Raw genomic sequence first — 20,445 nt, 5'->3', positions numbered from 1 at the left:
TTAGATACTACGTTTGCACCACAGCTCAGAGAGCCGAGAAGCGGTTCGCGCCTTTTCTTTGAATTCTGGGTTGAGATTCCAATGCCCGGATGATGCAAAACAGTGTCGCGGGCGGTTCTGGGTACATGTCGTCAGGCCCCTCCCCCCTCGTCACAGCAACGCAGACAATAGATTCGCGCCCTTTTACCTGGGCTACCTGTGCAGACAACATACCACGGCAAGCATGGAGCCCGCTCAGCTCAGCTGAGCTCACCGTCACCATATGTCCTCTGGGTGCTGGCAGACATGGGACTGCATTGCTACACAGCAGCAGCTGCTAACTGCCTTTTGGCGGTAGACGGTGTAGCATGAGTGATAGCCATGGGGCTGGCAGCCGTAGGGCTGTATTGCACCAGCCCCTTGCCAGGTGATGGTATATTATGACTGGTACCCATCGTCGTCGTATTGGTGTGGCTGTCAATCATGGCCACCTGGGCAGACATGCTACTGTTTCGATGATGATGGCTACCAGTCGTAATATACTATTTTCTGCCAATTGCCCAGTATTGTCTGCTAAGCACCCAGAAGAGGCCGAGGGCGATGCTGGGTGCTGGCGGACGTGGGGCTGGCAGACGTGGGGCTGCATTGCTACACAGCAGCAGCCCCTTGCCTTTTGGCAGATGATGGTATATTATGATTGGTACCCATCGTCGTCATATTGGTATGGCTGTCACTCATGCTGCACCGTCGGCTGCCACCTTAAGATGTAAAAAATAGATTTGTTCTGTATTCATATGCTTCCCCTTCCTCCGTGAAATCAATGGCCTGCTAAGCCCAGGGTTTTCATTTTAATCTTTGGGGGGACCATTCTGTGTGACAGTTGTTTGTGTTTCTCCCTGTTCCTGTACCTGTACGCCATGTCGTCACTCGGCCCTCCCTCCCTCCCTCCCTCCTTCTCCTGGTCCATCAGATACTACTTTCGCGCCTTTTTTCTGACCAGGCGCCATAGCTAGCACTGGGATCATGGAGCCCGCTCAGATCACCGCGGCAATTATGAGCACTATGAACACCACGCGCATTGTCCTGGAGTATATGCAGAGCCAGGACATGCCAAGGCGAAACCCGGACCAGGCGAGGAGGCGATTGCAGCGCGGCGACGAGAGTGATGAGGAAATTGACATGGACATAGACCTCTCACAAGGCACAGGCACCAGCAATGTGGAAATCATGGTGTCACTGGGGCAGGTTGATGCCGTGGAACGCCGATTCTGGGCCCGGGAAACAAGCACAGACTGGTGGGACCGCATCGTGCTGCAGGTATGGGACGATTCCCAGTGTCTGCGAAACTTTCGCATGCGTAAGGGCACTTTCATGGAACTTTGTGACTTGCTGTCCCCTGCCCTGAAACGCCAGGATACCAAGATGAGAGCAGCCCTCACAGTTGAGAAGCGAGTGGCGATAGCCCTGTGGAAGCTTGCAACGCCAGACAGCTACCGGTCAGTCGGGAATCAATTTGGAGTGGGCAAATCTACGGTGGGGGCTGCTGTGATCCAATTTGCCAGGGCAATGAAAGACCTGGTGATAGCAAGGGTAGTGACTCTGGGCAACGTGCAGTCAATAGTGGATGGTTTTGCTGAAATGGGATTCCCAAACTGTGGCGGGGCCATAGACGGAACCCATATCCCTATCTTGTCACCGGAGCACCAAGCCACCGACTACGTAAACCGCAAGGGGTACTTTTCAATGCTGCTGCAAGCCCTTGTGGATCACAAGGGACGTTTCACCAACATCAACGTGGGATGGCCGGGAAAGGTACATGATGCTCGCGTCTTCAGGAACTCTGCTCTGTTTCGAAAGCTGGAGGAAGGGACTTTCTTCCCGGACCAGAAAGTGACCATTGGGGATGTTGAAATGCCTATCGTGATCCTTGGGGACCCAGCCTACCCCTTAATGCCATGGCTCATGAAGCCGTACACAGGCAGCCTGGACAGGAGTCAGGACCTGTTCAACTACAGGCTGAGCAAGTGCCGAATGGTGGTGGAATGTGCATTTGGACGTTTAAAAGCGTGCTGGCGCAGCTTACTGACTCGCTCAGACCTCAGCGAAAAGAATATCCCCATTGTTATTGCTACTTGCTGTGCGCTCCACAATATCTGTGAGAGTAAGGGGGAGACCTTTATGGCGGGGTGGGAGGTTGAGGCAACTCGCCTGGCCGCTGATTACGCGCAGCCAGACACCAGGGCGGTTAGAGGAGCACAGCAGGGCGCGGTGCGCATCAGAGAAGCTTTGAAAACGAGTTTTGTGACTGGCCAGGCTACTGTGTGAAACTTCTGTTTGTTTCTCCTTGATGAACCCTCCAAACCCCCCCCCCGACCCGGTTCACTCTACTTCCCTGTAAACCAACCACCCCACCCCACCCTCCCCTCCCGCTTGCAGAGGCAATAAAGTCATTTTTTTTAACATTCATGCATTCTTTATTAGTTCCTTACAGAGGTAGGGGGATAATTGCCAAGGTAGCCTGGGATGGGTGGGGGAGGAGGGATGGAAAAGGACACACTGCATTTTAAAACTTTAACTCTTATTGAAGGCCAGCCTTCTCATGCTTGGGCGATCATCTGGGGTGGAGTGACTGGGTGGACGGAGGCCCCCCCCACCGTGTTCTTGGGCGTCTGGGTGAGGAGGCTATGGAACTTGGGGAGGAGGGCTGTTGGTTACACAGGGGCTGTAGCGGCGGTCTCTGCTCCTGCTGCCTTTCCTGCAACTCAACCATACGCTCGAGCATATCAGTTTGATGCTCCAGCAGACGGAGCATTGCCTCTTGCCGTCTGTCTGCAAGCTGACGCCACCTATCGTCTTCAGCCCGCCACTTGCTCTGTTCTTCCCGCGATTCAGCCCGCCACCTCTCCTCTCGTTCATATTGGGCTTTTCTCATCTCCGTCATTGACTGCCTCCACGCATTCTGCTGTGCTCTATCAGCCTGGGCGGACATCTGCAGCTCCGTGAACATCTCGTCCCTCGTCCTACGTTTTCTCTTTCTAATGTTCATGAGCCTCTGCGAAGGAGAAACATTTGCAGCTGGCGGAGGAGAAGGGAGAGGTGGTTAAAAAAGACACATTTTAGAGAACAATGGGTACACTCTTTCATTACAAGGTCGCATATTTCGGCTTGCAGGCAGCCATCGTAGGCCACAGTGTTTTGGCTTTTTTAACCTTCTTAACATGCGGGAAAGGTTGCAAACAGCAGCGCATTTCCCATATCAAGGATGAATTGGGTTGTCCATTTAAAATGGGGTTTCAATGTAAAAGGAGGGGGCTGCGGTTTCCCGGTTAACATGCGGCACAAACACAAGTAAACCCCCCCCCCTCCCACACACACACGATTCTCTGGGATGATCACTTCACCCCTCCCCCCCCACCGCGTGGTTAACAGCGGGGAACATTTCTGGTCAGAAGAGCAGGAACGGGCGCCTCTGAATGTCCCCTTAATAAAATCACCCCATTTCAACCAGGAGAGCTTTCTGGAGATGTCCCTGGAGGATTTCCGCTCCATCCCCATACACGTTAACAGACTTTTCCAGTAGATGTACTGGCCGCGATTGCCAGGGCAAAGTAATCATTAAACACGCTTGCTTTTTTTTTGTAATGTTTACAAATAGTTACAAAGTTACACTCACCAGAGGTCTCCTGTGTGCCCTGAGGGTCTTGGGTGAGTTCGGGGGTTACTGGTTCCAGGTCCAGGGTCACAAACATATCCTGGCTGTTGGGGAAACCGGTTTCTCCGCTTCCTTGCTGCTGTGAGCTACCTACAGTACCTCCATCGTCATCTTCCTCGTTCCCCGAACCGTCTTCCCTGTGTGTTTCTCCAGTGAGAGAGTCATAGCACACGGTTGGGGTAGTGGTGGCTGCACCCCCTAGGATCGCATGCAGCTCCATGTAGTAGCGGCAAGTTTGCGGCTCTGCCCCGGACCTTCCGTTTGCTTCTCTGGCTTTGTGGTAAGCTTGCCGTAGCTCCTTAATTTTCACGCGGCACTGCTGTGTGTCCCTGTTATGGCCTCGGTCCTTCATGGCCTTGGAGATCTTTTCTAATACTTTTCCATTTCTTTTACTGCTACGGAGTTCAGCTATCACTGCTTCATCTCCCCATATGGCGAGCAGATCTCGTACCTCCCGTTCGGTCCATGCTGGAGCTCTTTTGCGATCCTGGGAGGACTCCATCACGGTTACCTGTGCTGATGAGCTCTGCGGGGTCACCTGTGCTCTCCACGCTGGGCAAACAGGAAATGAAATTCAAACCTTCGCGGGTCTTTTCCTGTCTACCTGGTCAGTGCATCTGAGTTGAGAGTGCTGTCCAGAGCGGTCACAATGAAGCACTGTGGGATAGCTCCCGGAGGCCAATAACGTCGAATTCCGTCCACACTACCCCAATTCCGACCCGCAAAGACCGGTTTTATCGCTAATCCCCTCGTCAGAGGTGGTGTAAAGAAACCGGTTTAAAGGACCCTTTAAGTCGAAAGAAAGGGCTTCGTTGTGTGGACGTGTCCAGGCTTAATTCGGTTTAACGCTGCTAAAGTCGACCTAAACCCGTAGTGTAGACCAGGCCTGAGTTTCAATCCTTAGCTGCTTGCTAAGTGTCAGATGTGTCTCGTTAGGTTTTTGCTGCTGAGACTTTACAGGTTCTCACCCATCAAAAAAGCAAACCTTTCTCCAACTCCATCATATTTACTGTCAGAGATGGGGACATGGGCAATCAGGCCTAGTGATTAGAGCAAGAATCAGGAGCCAGGTTTAGGATCCAATATCAGAGCCGGAGTCAGAAATCAGGAATTGGAACCGAGGGTCAGATCCTGATTACTTGGTGTGAAGCAAGGCAGGGGCATTGCTGGGCCCAGGGCAGAAGCAGGGCTGGGAACAAGCAGATGCAGGAGCTAATGCAGCTATGGGTGAATGCTTTGAGCAGCCAGCAAACTGCTGCTGCTGCTGGGTTTACGCACTAATCTGCTGACTCTTCCAACCAATCAGGTGGTGTAGCCTATCAGGCAGCCTACTACAGGCCAGCTGCACTCATTAAGTTGCTCGGAGAATGTCTCTGCTGTAGACCCGGATTCCTGAGACTTGCACATCCTACCATCCAACTGTGTTAATATTGTGTCTAAGATGGGGTTGCAAACCTCTCATTCAAAGACTTTTTTGGGATCTGATGACCTTTCATCCTTTGCAAGTGCACTTGCTGTTACTTTCCTCCCTCAAGATCATTTCTCTTTGAACTGTGTGGATCTTCCTAACGTTTCAGCTTGTGAAGCAGCAGCTTCCTTACATGCAGTGAACCCAGAGGACCATAACTCTGATAAAGCATGTTGTAGGCCACCAAGTAAGCTGCAAGCCATTTGAATGTCATGATCTGGATCTGCAATTTTTGCTCACAATGTTAATTGTCGATAAGATAGTATACCACATTTCGGCCAAAACATGAAACAAAAACTCTGAAAGGTTTGTTTGCAAGCTATCAGTTTCCAACTTAATATCTGGTGTAAGATTATGTGAAGCCTTGAATTAATCTAAAGCATCAAGAACACCCTCAGCCTGATTTAGCAGTGGATGAATTGCCTCTACCCTTGCTGACCATCTTGTCGTGCTTTGGGATTTTAATGTAATGCTAATATGTTTTTTCCAACACATCCCAATGACTAGTAGTAGCAAAAAACAGGATGTACTGTCTTCAAACAATTCTGAAAAATAGAACTGGGGAAACAACCATTTCAGCAGCTTCTCCAATAAGATTCAGTGATTGGGCAGCAAAAGGAATGACGCATATGTGCTTATTTATTTACTGAATTTGAGTTTGAACACCTTTGTATGCTGCAGCCATGTTAGCTCCATTGTTATAGCTTTGTCTTCTGCAATCAGCCATAGCTAAAACATCTTTTTTTTCAGCTTCTGTAACATAGCATCCATAATACCTCCCCTGTTTTGGTATGGATATCAATGAAATCTACAAAGCTCTTAACAGCCTTCATTCCATCTTTTGAAACTTCAAATAATAAAGAAGTATTTGACTTTCTTAACCTTGTCAAAGATAGTGTGCCACACTTTTCTTGCGATCCTATCAATACATTGATTTTGAATTTGGTTTGATCAGTACATTACCTTTGTGGTACTGGCCATCAAACATAATAATTGATTTCACATGATTTTGCAACATACTATCATAGCTAGCAAATAATTCAAGTAAATTATCATTATTAGGACTGTCTAATTTCTCATCTGAACCACTCAAAGCTAAACACCTTTCCTATAAGTACAACAAAATACCCAGGAGACATACCAAAATATTGTGCCATGTGTCTTTCTGCATCTGATAGCAGGTTTGCATACCTTTGTAGTTGTGCAACCCTTTCCCAATTGTTCTGCAAGTTCCACCGAGCAAAAGATTGCCTCTATGTGCTCCTTTGAACATTTGTGTTGGCATAATCACATGCTAAAGTGGAAAAAGTTTGTGAATCCAGTTTCATGGTTTTCAAAGGAAGGCGAGGAATTTGGTTGGAAGATCAAACAAGCAAAACAGAATAAGGAGGCAAGATTCGAAGTGTACATCAAGCAAGATCACTGGTGTAACTTCCCATTACGAGTTTTGACAAAGAACCACGATTTTAATATTTCTTGCATTTGCTAGGTGAAATGTCTTGCTCTAAATTAACAGTGGAATCATTTTCTATCAAAAAACATCTACAAGAATCTGTCACTTGTGGCCAAGTAGCTGGATTTGCTTGTCAAAGCCAAAACCCCATACTTTCAGTAACTGAACCACTTTTAGTAGCCTCATCCATAACAGCTGCACTAGCAAGCAATGGGCTATTTTCTATCCTGGACTCAGATACTCCAGGACCCACCAATTCAGTGACAAGCTCTGTGCTGCAGTCAGAGACTCCAGCACCCAACAAGTCTGACAAACCCAAATCAACATCTTCACTAACTAAGGAAGGTTCATAAGTGCAAGTGGTAGACCCGTCCTTAGACTGTTCATCAGGAACACAGTCGAACTTTGCATGTTTCAAGAAACCACTCATACGTCTCTGATCTTCTTTTTTCACAGGCCTGCTGCAGCTTGTGCTTTTGAGCACTACTCATGTGCGTGTAGGTATTCATGGCAAAAAAATCATAGTTGACAATAAGAATTCACCCACCACACTGTTCACAAATTAATTGCTGGTTTGGAATGACTGCGGTAGTGGGCAAAAGAGCTAACTAATATCTCTGAGATTCCGAAAGAAATCTGTGAAATTTAGAGCTACATCAGGTGAAACTAATGAGCCAGAGCTCAGGTGTGCAGATAAAGAACATAAGAACGGCCATACTGGATCAGACCAAAGGTCCATCTAGCCCAGTATCCTGTCTTCCAACAGTGGCCAATGCCAGGTGCCCCACAGGGAATGAACAGAACAGGTAACCATCAAGTGATCCATCCCCTGTCGCCCATTCCCAGCTTCTGGCAAACAGAGGCTAGGGACACCATCCCTGCCCAGCCTGGCTAATAGCCATTGATGGACCTATCCTCCATGAATTTATCTAGTTATTTGTTGAACCCTGTTCTAGTCTTGGCCTCCACAACATCCTCTGGCAAAGAGTTCCACAGGTTGACTGTATGTTGTGTGAAAAAATACTTCCTTTTGTTTGTTTTAAACCTGCTGCCTATTAATTTCATTTGGTGGCCCCTAGTTCTTGTGTTATGAGAAGGAGTAAATAAAACTTCCTTATTTACAGAGGAAAAAGGACAGTAAGCGATCTAAACTCCTACCTGCCACAGGGGGCTACAACAGTGGTACCCTCAACTCATCTAACAACATTATCAATCTTTCCAACCAAACACTTAGCCCAGCAGAAGAGTCTGTCCTATCTCAGGGGACTCTCTTTCTGTCCCACCATCCCCATGAACATGATACAGTTCTGCGGTGATCTGGAAGCCTACTTTCGTCGTCTCCGTCTCAAGGAATATTTTCAACGCACCACTGAACAGTGCACTGACCCACAGGAACCCTCCTACCAACACTGCAAGAAGAAGAACTGTGCGTGGACTCCTCCTGATGGTCGAAATGACAGACTGGACCTCTACATAGAGTGCTTCCGCAGACGTGCACAGGCTGAAATTGTGGACAAACAACATCACTTGTCCCATAACCTCAGCCGTACAGAACGCTATGCCATCCAAAGCCTCAGAAACAACTCTGACATTATCATCAAAGGGGCTGACAAAGGAGGTGCTGTAGTCATAATGAATAGGTCGGATTATGAACAGGAGGCTGCCAGGCAACTCTCCAAGACCACATTCTACAAGCCACTATCCTCTGATCCCACTGAGGAATACCAAAAGAAACTACACCATCTGCTCAAGAAATTCCCAGCTACAGTACGGGAACAAATCTACATGGACACACCCCCAGAACCCCGACCAGGGGTATTCTATCTGCTACCCAAGATCCATAAACCCGGAAACCCTGGACGCCCCATCATCTCAGGCATTGGCACTCTTACAGCAGGATTATCTGGCTATTTGGACTCTCTCCTCAGACCCTACACTACCAGCACTCCCAGCTATCTTCGAGACACCACCGACTTCCTGAGGAAACTACAATGCATTGGTGTTCTGCCTGAAAACACCATCCTGGCCACCATGGATGTAGAAGCACTTTACACCAATATTCCACATGAGGATGGACTACAAGCTGTCAGGAACAGTATCCCTGATGAGGCCACAGCACGCCTGGTGGCTGAGCTTTGTGACTTTGTCCTCACCCACAACCACTTCAGATTTGGGGACAATTTATACCTTCAAGTCAGTGGCACTGCTATGGGTACTCCTCAGCTCTCGTCTCCTAGTGCCCCTCCTCTACTTGTGCTACATTGATGACATCTTCATCATATGGACCCACGGAAAGGAGGCTCTTGAAGAATTCCACCTGGACTTCAACAATTCCCACCCCACCATCAACCTCAGCCTGGACCAGTCCACACAAGAGATCCACTTCCTGGACACTACAGTGCAAATAAGTGATGGTCACGTAAACACCACCTTATACCGGAAACCTACTGACCGCTATACGTACCTACATGCCTCCAGCTTCCATCCAAGACACATCACACGATCCATTGTCTACAGCCAAGCCCTAAGATACAACCGAATTTGCTCCAACCCCTCAGACAGAGACAAACACCTACAAGATCTTTATCAAGCATTCGTAAAACTACAATACCCACCTGGGGAAGTGAGGAAACAGATTAACAGAGCAAGACGGGTACCCAGAAATCACCTACTACAGGACAGGCCCAACAAGGACAATAACAGAACACCACTGGCCATCACATACAGCCCCCAGCTAAAACCTCTCCAGCACATTATCCACGATCTACAACCTATCCTGGAAAATGATCCTTCACTCTCACAGACCTTGGGAGGCAGGCCAGTCCTCGCTTACAGACAACCCCCCAACCTGAAGCAAATACTCACCAGCAACTACATACCACACCACAGAAACACCAACCCAGGAACCAATCCCTGTAGCAAACCTCGTTGCCTACTCTGTCCCCATATCTATTCTGGCGACACCATCAGAGGACCCAACCACATCAGTCACACCATCAAGGGCTCATTCACCTGCACATCCACTAATGTTATATATGCCATCATGTGTCAGCAATGCCCCTCTGCCATGTACATTGGCCAAACCGGACAGTCCCTCCGCAAAAGAATAAATGGACACAAATCATAGAATCATAGAATATCAGAGTTGGAAGGGACCTCAAGAGGTCATCTAGTCCAACCCCCTGCTCAAAGCAGGACCAATTCCCAGCTAAATCATCCCAGCCAGGGCTTTGTCAAGCTGGGCCTTAAAAACCTCCAAGGAAGGAGACTCCACCACCTCCCTAGGTAACGCATTCCAGGGTTTCACCACCCTGATATCCAACCTGGACCTCCCCCACTGCAACTTGAGACCATTGCTCCTTGTTCTGTCATCTGCCACCACTGAGAACAGCCGAGCTCCATCCTCTTTGGAACCCCCCTTCAGGTAGTTGAAGGCTGCTATCAAATCCCCCCTCATTCTTCTCTTCTGGAGACTAAACAATCCCAGTTCCCTCAGCCTCTCCTCATAAGTCATGTGCTCCAGACCCCTAATCATTTTTGTTGCCCTCCGCTGGACTCTTTCCAATTTTTCCACATCCTTCTTGTAGTGTGGGGCCCAAAACTGGACACAGTATTCCAGATGAGGCCTCACCAATGTCGAATAAAGGGGAACAATCACGTTCCTCGATCTGCTGGCAATGCCCCTACTTATACAGCCCAAAATGCCATTAGCCTTCTTGGCAACAAGAGCACACTGTTGACTCATATCCAGCTTCTTGTCCACTGTGACCCCTAGGTCCTTTTCTGCAGAACTGCTACCTAGCCATTTGGTCCCTAGTCTGTAGCAGTGCATGGGATTCTTCCGTCCTAAGTGCAGGACTCTGCACTTGTCCTTGTTGAACCTCATCAGGTTTTTTTCAGCCCAATCCTCTAATTTGTCTAGGTCCCTCTGTATCCGATCCCTACCCTCTAGTGTATCTACCATGCCTCCTAGTTTAGTGTCATCTGCAAACTTGCTGAGAGTGCAGTCCACACCATCCTCCAGATCATTAATAAAGATATTAAACAAAACCGGCCCCAGGACCGACCCTTGGGGCACTCCACTTGAAACCGGCTGTACAACTAGACATGGAGCCATTGATCACTACCCGTTGAGCCCGACGATCTAGCCAGCTTTCTATCCACCTTACAGTCCATTCATCCAGTCCATACTTCTTTAACTTGGCGGCAAGAATACTGTGGGAGACAGTATCAAAAGCTTTGCTAAAGTCAAGGAATAACACATCCACTGCTTTCCCCTCATCCACAGAGCCAGTTATCTCATCATAGACGGCAATTAGGTTAGTCAGGCACGACTTCCCCTTCGTGAATCCATGCTGACTGTTCCTGATCACTTTCCTCTCCTCTAAATGTTTCATAATTGATTCCTTGAGGACCTGCTCCATGATTTTTCCAGGGACTGAGGTGAGGCTGACTGGCCTGTAGTTCCCATCCTCCTTCTTCCCTTTTTTAAAGATGGGCACTACATTAGCCTTTTTCCAGTCATCTGGGACCTCCCCCGATTGCCATGAGTTTTCAAAAATAATGGCTAATGGCTCTGCAATCTCACCTGCCAACTCCTTTAGCACCCTCGGATGCAGCGCATCCGGCCCCATGGACTTGTGCACGTCCAGTTTTTCTAAATAGGACATCAGGAATGGTAACATACATAAGCCAGTAAGTGAACACTTCAATCTCCCTGGTCATTCTATTACAGATTTAAAAGTCACTATCATTGAACAAAAAAACTTCAGAAACAGACTTCAAAGAGAAACAGCAGAACTAAAATTCATTTGCAAATTTAACACCATTAATCTGGGCTTGAATAGGGACTGGGAGTGGCTGGTTCATTACAGAAGCAGCTTTTCCTCTCCTGGAATTGACACCTCCTCATCCATTATTGGGAGTGGACTACATCCACCCTGATTGAATTGGCCCTGTCAACACTGGTTCTCCACTTGCGAAGTAACTCCCTGCTCTCCATGTGTCAGTATATAATGCCTGCGTCTGTAACTTTCACTCTATGCATCCGAAGAAGTGAGGTTTTTACCCACGAAAGCTTATGCCCAAATAAATCTATTCATCTTTAAGGTGCCACCAGACTCCTTGTTGTTTTTGTAGACACAGACTAACACGGCTCCCCACTGATACTTGACTTCCTTATTTACTTTCTCCACACCAGTCATGATTTTATAGACCTCAATCATATACCCCCTTAGTCGTCTCTTTTCCAAGCTGAAAAGTCCCAGTTTTATTAATCTCTCCTCATACGGAAGCTGATCCATACCCCTAATCATTTTTGTTGCCCTTTTCTGAACCTTTTCCAAGTCCAATATATCTTTATTGAGATGAGGCGAACACATCTGCACACAGTATTCAAGATGTGGGTGTACCATGGATTTATATAGAGGCAATATGATATTTTCTGCCTCATATTCTATCTCTCTTTCTTAATGATTTCCAACATTCTGTTTGCTTTTTTAACTGCTGCTGCACATTGAGTGGATGTTTTCAGAGAACTATCCACAATGACTCCAAAATTTCTTTCTTGAGTGGTAACAGCTAATTTAGACCGCATCATTTTATATGTATAGTTGGGATTATGTTTCCAATGTGCATTACTTTGCATTTATCAAAATTGAATTTCATCTGACATTTTGTTGTCCAGTCACCCAGTTTTGAGAGATCCTTTTGTAGCTCTTCGCAGTTTGCTTGGGACTTAACTATCTTGAATAGTTTTGAATCACCTGCAAAATGTCCACCTCATTTTATCCCTTTTTCCAGATCATTTATGAATATGTTGAATAGGACTGCGCCCAGTACAGACCCCTGGGGGACACCATTATTTACCTCTCTCCATTCTGAAAACTGACCATTTATTCTACCCTTTGTTTCCTATCTTTTAACCAGTTACCAATCCATGAGAGAACCTTCCCTCTTACCCCATGACTGCTTACTTTGCTTAATAGCCTTTGGTGAGGGACCTTGTCAAAGGCTTTCTGAAAATCTAAATACACTATATCCATTGGATCCCCCTTGTCCACATGCTTGTTGACCCCCTCAAATAATTCTAGAAGATTGGTGAGGCATGATTTCCCTTTACAATAATCATGTTAACTATTCCCCAACAAATTATGTTCATGTCTCTAACAATTTTGTTCTTTACTATAGTTTTAACCAGTTTGCCCAGAATTGAAGTCAGGCTTACTGGCCTGTAATTGCCGGGGACACCCCTGGAGCCCTTTTTTAAAATTGGTATCACATTAGCTATTCTCCAGTCATTTGGTACAGAAGCTGATTTAAATGATAGGTTACAGACAACAGTTAATAGTTCTGCAATTTCACATTTGAGTTCCTTCAGAACTCTTGGGTGAATACCATCTAGTCCTGGTAACTTATTACTGTTTAGTCTATCAATTTGTTCCAAACCTCCTCTAATGACACCTCAATCTGGGACAGTTCCTCAGATTGTCACCTAAAAAGAATGACTCAGGTTTGGGAATCAAGTTCAAGTTAGGGACACAGTTACAGAGAAGGCTAGGGGCCCACAACAGAAGAAAAGAGGGAGAAGTTTAAAAAAACAAAAAAATGGGCCCCAGGCCCAGCACTCCCAGTCTGACCTCGTCTGCCTCCCCCATCCCCACCCAACTCCTCACAAGTCTGCATCTGAGTCAGGCTGCTTCTTCCTTCTTTTTTTATGCTGCCTGGACACCATTAGGGGGAGTATTGAGTGCACTGGAGAGCATTTTCCTGCTCGCAATCTCAGGGTCCAGCAATGGCCCCCACCAGCCAGCTAGAGCCACTGCAGGAAAATCCTTGCATAGCCCCAGTCTGAAACATGTTCAGTGACTTCCGGGGGTGAAGCATGTTCAATATAGATGGAATATTTGGAGGATTCTGCTGTGAAACTCTAACAAACCTCTACAATAATGTGCAAACAGTGATTTTCAGAGGCTTATAAATCAGCTAAATTTGGGTGAATTTTTGGCCCCTGGGCGTCTCTTCCCTGCCACTGAAATGTCAAGATCCTTCTCCAAAGCATGGAGGCATTACAGCATTACAACAAAATGGTTGTAAGAATTTTTAACATTGGCAAAACAATGTATTTTTCTCTAATCTCATTCTTGGAAACAACGGAGCCATTTTTGCTGAAACTTTAATAATTACACCGAGGCAGATATCTGACATGGCAAATTTCAGACCAAGCCATTAAAATTTGGCAAAGCTTTGAGCAGCTGAAAACAAGATCTTTCAACGGAAAGCATTAGGTAACCTTAATTATAAGTATTGCTAACAAGGCCACCTGTAATTATTTGTACCTCGGAAAAGGAAAATACATGGTTACTCTGCTTTGTTACAGTAAGATTTCATAAATAGAACAGCAAGTAATGAAATAGTATTGAGGCAGAAGTGAAATCATAGGTTCATAAAATAGCAAACTTAAAGACTTTATTACTGTGATAAATACTGAACCTTTAAAGTATTATTGGCTTTTTATTGCCATCACTTATATTGTACAAATCTCTGATTTTTTACTTCCTGTACTTTAAACTAGTGAGTTGAACTATGCAGCTATTTCCTTCAGTGTGAGAAAAATAAGTAAAATATTGTACATTTTCCAATGTGGACATACTTACAAGGGTAATAGGGCCCCAGACAGAGCAACTTACTTGTACAATATTCTCCTATCATAGAAATGAGGGTCTGGAAGGGACCTTAAGAGGTCATCAAGTCCATCCTCCCCATCCTAAGGCAGGACCAAGTACACCTAGACCATTCCTGACAGATGTTTGCTTAACCTGTTCTTAAAAACCTCCAGTGACAGGGATTCCACAACCTCCTTTGATAACCTATTCCAGTACTTAACAATCCTTCTAGATAATTTTTTTTTAAATATCTAACCCAAATCTCCCTTGTTGTGATTAAGCCCTTTACTTCTTGTCCACCTGCATTGGAAATGGAGAACAATTGATCACGGTCCTCCTTATAACAGCCCTTGAGATATTTGAAGACTGCTATCAGTTCCCCACTCCGTTTTCTTTTCTCAGGACTAAACATATCCAGTTTTTTAAATCTTTCTTCACAGATCAGGGTTTCTAAACTTTTTATCATGTTTGTTGCTCTACTCTAGATTCTCTCCAATTGTCTACATCTTTCTTAAAGTGTGGCACCCAGAACTGGATACAATATTCTAACTGAAGCCTCACGTGTTCTGAGCAGAGCAGAACAATTACCTCGCATGTCTTTAACATACCACACTCCTGTTAATACACCCCAGAATGATACCTGTCTTTTTTTGCAACTGCGTCACATTGTTGGTTCATATTTCATTTGTGATCCACTATAATCCCCATAGCCTTTTCTGCAGTTCTACTGCCTTGCCAGTTATTCCCCATTTTGTAGTTGTGCATTTGATTTTTCCTTCATAAGTGTGGTACTTTGCACTTGTCTTTATTGAATTTCATCTTATTGAATCCAAATTCTAATCCTGCTCATGAATGTGCATGTGACCCCCTCCCAGCTTGGTGTCATCTGCAAATTTTATAAGCATACTCTCCACCCCATCATTCAACTCATAATGAAAATATTGAATAGCACCAGACTCAGGACTGACCTGGCTTTGATTTGCCATGCTGCTCACGGGCCCTTCTGAACCAATTTTGAATGGGACAGTGTCAATGTGCAGCCAACCTTCACACCTGGGGCCAATGAGAGGATCCCACATGTGATGTGGCCAAAGACAGACAGTGTCTCACATCACTGACCACTGCCCTCTGACCAGATTTGATGGTGGTCTGAGGGATCTGCACTTCGCTGATGAGGCTGCCGCAAACTGGCTCCTCAGACTCCACATCTGATAAGAAGATTCTGCTGCCCTCACTCCTTTTCCTTAGAATCATGAAATCTATCATTTCATTGTCACTTTCATCCCATTCCCTTCCATCTTCACATTCACAGCCAATTCCTCCCTGTTAATCAGAATCAAGTCTAAAATAACTGTGTCACTGGTTACCTCCTCCATCTTCTGAAACAAGTGGTCCCCAGCACATTCCAATAACTAATAAGTGTTTTGCTGTATTACTTTTCCCACAGCTGTCTGGGTAGTTAAAGTCCCCAATTACTACCAGGTCTTGTGTTTTGGATAGTTCTGCTATTTGTTCTAGAAATCCCTAATCTATCTCTTCGTCTTGAATTGGTGGTCTGTAGTAGACCCCTGCCATGATGTCAGCCCTGTTCCCCCCCCCATTTTCCTCAAGTGAATGGTTATTACTGTTATTTACTCTTTATATTACAGTAGCACCCAAAGGATTCAATCAGAAGAAGGACCTCATTGTGCTAAGTACTGTGGAAATCCCTTGCAAACACAGTCTCTGTCCTCGTGATCTTACAAGTGAAGAAAAGGAATGGATGTCAAAAATCAAGGCCTATGAATATTGTTGCTGAAAGCTGCTAGGTTTACTTCTCACTACAATCTTAAATAATCTTCTCTGGAGCCTTGATCCTGAACCCACTGATATCAAGGGAAGTTTTGTTATGAACTTCAATGAATACAGGTTCAGGTCCATACTCTCAGTGATGATAAACACTAGAGAGTTCTAGAAATTTCTGCAGATTGTAGTGATTTTAAATTTCTGGATCAAATACGTTATTTTGTTCCTTTCAAATTTCAAATGAACATATGTTCCCAAACATATGTTTATGTCATGAATGGTAACAAGAAAAGAGCATGTTGCATATGGAATAGGTGGCTACACCTGAGAAGAACAAAGAATGAATGAAATGACATTTAACCACTACTACCCCATATCCATATGAGCAGATCACTAGTGCTTGATGCAATAGTGAGAAGTCCTCTCATCCTGTACAGGTTCCTTTTATTCTAACAAGGAGAGAGGATTAAATCTATGTATTCACACAGGCAAAGCAAAAATATGTTATTCCTATTAATATTTATAAATATCTACCTATCATATAAGCTTTAACCTGGTGTTTTTCCATTGAGAAGGAGGGGTGTGAACCCAGAGGGACAAAGGAGTCTTGTCTTATGCAAAAGATATATAAGTGGGTGGAACAGAACAAAGGGGGCAGCCATCATGAGAAATCCCCTAGCTACCACCTGAGCTGGAACAAGGGCTGTACCAGGGGAAAGGAATGTGCCCAGACTAGGAAGGCGTCCAGTCTGCGATAGAAGCTTATTGAAACATCTCTGAGGGTGAGATTTTATCTATATTCAGTTTTATTACTGTATTAGGCTTAGATTTACGTGTTTTATTTTATTTTACTTAGTAATTCACTTTGTTCTGTCTGTCACTACTTGGAAGCACTTAAATCCTACTTTCTGTATTTAATAAAATCACTTTTACTTATTAATTAACCCAGAGTATGTATTAATACCTGGGGGGGGGAGGGGGCAGCAAATAGCTGTACATCTCTCTATCAGTGTTATAGAGGGCGAACAATTTATGAGTTTACCCTGTATAAGCTCTATACAGGGTAAAACAGATGGGGTTTGGACCCCATTGGGAGTTGGGCATCTGAGTGTTAGACAGGAACACTTTTTAAGTTGCTTTCAGTTAAGTCTGCAGCTTTGGGGCATATGGTTCAGACCCTGGGTCTGTGTTGGAGCAGACTGGCATGTCTGGCTCAACAAGACAGGGTGCTGGAGTTCCAGGATGGCAGGGAAAGCAGGGGCAGAAGTAGTGTTGGCACATCATTTGGCAGCCCCAAGGGGGTTTCTGTGATCCAACCCATCACAATATGGTACCTCCATTTTCCCTCAGTGCAAATCTAGGGACTATCAGCAGGAGCACCTTTACTGATCACCATTGTTGGGGTGGTATTTAAGGAGAAACGTGTTGAAATGCAAGTTTCAATGGGCTGAATTCACATGTATGGCTTTTTGAGATAACAATTACAACAATTAGCCAATACAAAAGGGATACACAATGCTTCTGCAGTTGCCAGCAGTCCCAATTTATCTGGAACTGTCTCAAGTTTTGGGAATTTGTCCTGGGCACTTTCAGAATACAAAGGAAGAGATAAAAGGGATTAGGACGCGTACAATGCGGGATGTAGAGGGAGAACAAAGGACACAGTGGGGGCAATTATGGTTGCTCTGGAAGGAATACAAGTGGGTGCTATATAAGGAGCACAGAGGAGTGCAAGGGAGTGGTGAGAAATGGGAGGGAGGTGAGAAATAATTGAAATAGTCAAGGGACAGTTTTTCAGATAAGCTAGGGGTCTGGAAGCCTTGGCGCCCTTCATCCACCTGGGCATTCTGTTGTAGAAAAGGCTACTTACAGAAGTAAGTTTTGTTTTCTGAATATATTGCCTCCACAGATCCCCTCTGTAAACTGTTGGATCAATTTAGATGGAATAAATGGGCAAAGGTGTTAACATAAGCCAGTCACTGTCCAGCATTAGACAGTGTTAAACTAGTTTGGGGCTTTGTATACAGAGATCTTAACCTGCTGAGTACCATGGCAAACATATCATTAAAAATCCTTTAAAACTTTTATTAAATGTACAGAAAAGAAGGAAAACCATGTGAAGGTTTAAATAAGGCTGTCATTTTAACAACATTCCTTGTTCCCTTTCCTTGTACCTGGAGAGAGTTTTAGAAGGAAAAAAAAACCCTGTTGTTTGGCAGTCTTGTAGATGGTGATAAAGATTGTAATAGTTTTCCTTTTGGGGAAAAGAGAAAAAGATAGCTGAGATACTGGAGCTGCTGCTGCTGTTGTTAAAGTCAGTTTTAGAAAGGAAAAGCCCCCTTGTTTGACAGTCTCCTAAATGGTATCAAAGATAGTAACAACCGTCATCCTAGGTAGTCTTTGGGGTTCAGCTGGAGCCAGTAGAGAGGGTGATGTCATCTGGGCCACTCTCTCCAGCCTGGTCTGGTCAGGACATCTCTCAGAATTAGGATGAAGGTCCAGGGTACCAGGAGATGGTGGGGGTTGACAGCCATAATGGTGAAGTTTGCTCCAGTAAGCTTCCATCTGTTCTTTCCAAAGTCTCTTTCTTTAAGGACCCACAAAGGGGATAGTGGGTGGAATAGCCAATCCGCTGATTAGTTTGTCCGTCAATTAGTTCTAATTTTCAACACACCAATTTTGGTTCATTAATTTCTGGTTCCACATCTTCTGCCTTTTTGTTTAGACTAATTTACTTGTCTGGTTTTCTTGCACCTGTTTAACACTTATTTTTGAAAACAACTTGAGTTACTTTTCATAGTTAGTTCTTATTAACATTTGTTATATAGGTTATTGTGATATCATATAAACTTTTTACAGTAGAACTCCCAGTTAGGGTAAATTTGTAGGCCCAGATATCACAACGTAATTCATATGCCTTGCCTCATTTCAAGCCATTGTGTGACTATGAGTGCATGACCCTCTGTTTCACCATTCTAGAACTGAGGGTGTAAAAGCCCACTTTGTAATGGTTCCACAGTTCCTCTCAGACTCAGGCAAGACACCCTTTAAAGTGGAGGGGCCAGTATGGATCTGAAGAAGCAATAAATTGAGAGGACAAAAGTTATTTCACTAAGTAACCTCTTTTTCTCTTTCATGTCATCACCTCTACAGATTGCCAGAGGGAGAGACTAGCTAGCAGTGAAAAATCCTCTGAAGAAGGGTTGAGCAATATTACTAATTGAAAATGACTGACACACTGCTGTTGTGACTGCAGGATCCAGACGGAACTGGACATAGTCATGAGGTAATAATGCTTTGTAAATGTATCCACTGATTTCCAGGTAGCAGACTTGCAGTTTTCAGCAATCCCAGCATTTGACAAATAGATGCTTCAGAAACTGCTACTCTCTCTGCATCTAGTAGAAAGGGCTTTAAATCTTTTCTGGTAAGAACAATGCACATAGCCTGTGTTAATACAGAATTTGTTCCATTTATATCACTTCTGGACTGCAGTGGACTGGCTTTTAGCTTTTCACAAAAAGCCACAAACAAGGTTGTGGATTTCTGAGAAGCATTTATCTGGACACAGAAATAACTGATCAATCCTCTAACATCCAAGGTGCACAATAAAGCTCACTGTTAGAGGCTGCAGGCCTTGAACCCTGGTCTACAGAGCTTGCTGGTACTAGTAAGCACCAGCCTGCCACCCACTGACCTGCTGTTATCAGAATAGGACCTGAACTCGGACAGAGGATGCCAGTCCTGTAATGTGATTGGCAGAATGCTGGGCATTCTGATTGGTTCACAGCTTCTATATAAACCTAGCACAGGAACAGGAAGCTGTCTGTGCAACTGGGTTTTCCTTGCTTGGGATTGTGTCCCGTACTCCTATGTCCTGTTGCTAATCTCCTGGTAAACTGACCCTGCCTGCCTTCTGACACCTGACTCTTGATTTGCCCTCTGGCCTGTCTTGGACTCTGACCTCCTGGTATTGGACTGGGCTCGACTTCTGCTTTGATTGCTAGGTGGGACTGCCCACATCCTGGTCATGACACTTACCCAGAAATGAGTGAAAATGGGTTGGAAGGTATGCAAAGAGGGGCGAAAGAGTCCCATGAATTACCTCCCCTTCTACCAAACTTGTGGCGGTTCCCTTACTGTTGGGTCAGAGCGCCACAGACTGAGAAAGGAGATGGCTACTCTCTGTGGCATCACCTCACTCCAAATCTGCAGAGACTCTGTAGAGTAAGATGATGCTGACCATGTCCTTCCCCTCTGTGCACCAAAATGCTGCTGGGCAGAGTGCTGGGATAGGTTCTGGCAGGGAGGCTGTGGCAACACAATTGCTGTGAGGAAAGGAAGCTCTGGGGGTAGTGTAGAGGGATTGAGCCTGTGTGCTAAT

The 20,445-nt window shown here is 45.3% G+C and overlaps 1 protein-coding gene and 1 long non-coding RNA gene across 2 annotated transcripts in view; one reads left to right on the top strand and one right to left on the bottom strand.

Moving 5' to 3' along the window:
- Window positions 1-1,990: 1,990 nt before the first annotated feature.
- Window positions 1,991-4,695, bottom strand: LOC135983727 (uncharacterized). The gene is made up of 2 exons (XM_065596914.1): window positions 3,653-4,695; window positions 1,991-3,054 (listed from the first exon to the last, which is right to left on the bottom strand). The coding sequence occupies exons 1-2, from the start codon at window positions 4,191-4,193 to the stop codon at window positions 2,591-2,593; spliced, it is 1,005 nt and encodes a 334-aa protein (XP_065452986.1). The 5' UTR covers window positions 4,194-4,695; the 3' UTR covers window positions 1,991-2,590.
- Window positions 4,696-13,221: 8,526 nt separating this feature from the next.
- LOC135983726 (uncharacterized) overlaps window positions 13,222-20,445 on the top strand; it is a 61,385-nt gene continuing 54,161 nt past the window's right edge. Inside the window, exons 1-2 of the long non-coding RNA XR_010601489.1 lie at window positions 13,222-16,843; window positions 19,215-19,347. This is a non-coding gene — a long non-coding RNA (uncharacterized LOC135983726). The remainder of the gene's footprint in view (window positions 16,844-19,214; window positions 19,348-20,445) is intronic.

This window comes from Chrysemys picta, chromosome 5 (genome assembly GCF_011386835.1).
Source record: "Chrysemys picta bellii isolate R12L10 chromosome 5, ASM1138683v2, whole genome shotgun sequence".
Lineage (NCBI taxonomy): Eukaryota > Metazoa > Chordata > Testudines > Emydidae > Chrysemys > Chrysemys picta.
Note: the sequence above shows the minus strand (reverse complement) of the source record. Positions and strands in the feature narration are given on the sequence as shown.

Excerpts from the sequence above, each read along its gene's own strand:
- LOC135983727 (XM_065596914.1), bottom strand. The coding sequence starts at position 4,193 with ATGGAGTCCTCCCAGGATCGCAAAAGAGCTCCAGCATGGACCGAACGG. Across the intron at positions 3,055-3,652 it reads GGGCACACAGGAGACCTCTG|CTGCAAATGTTTCTCCTTCG; the intron begins GTGAGTGTAACT and ends CTCCTCCGCCAG.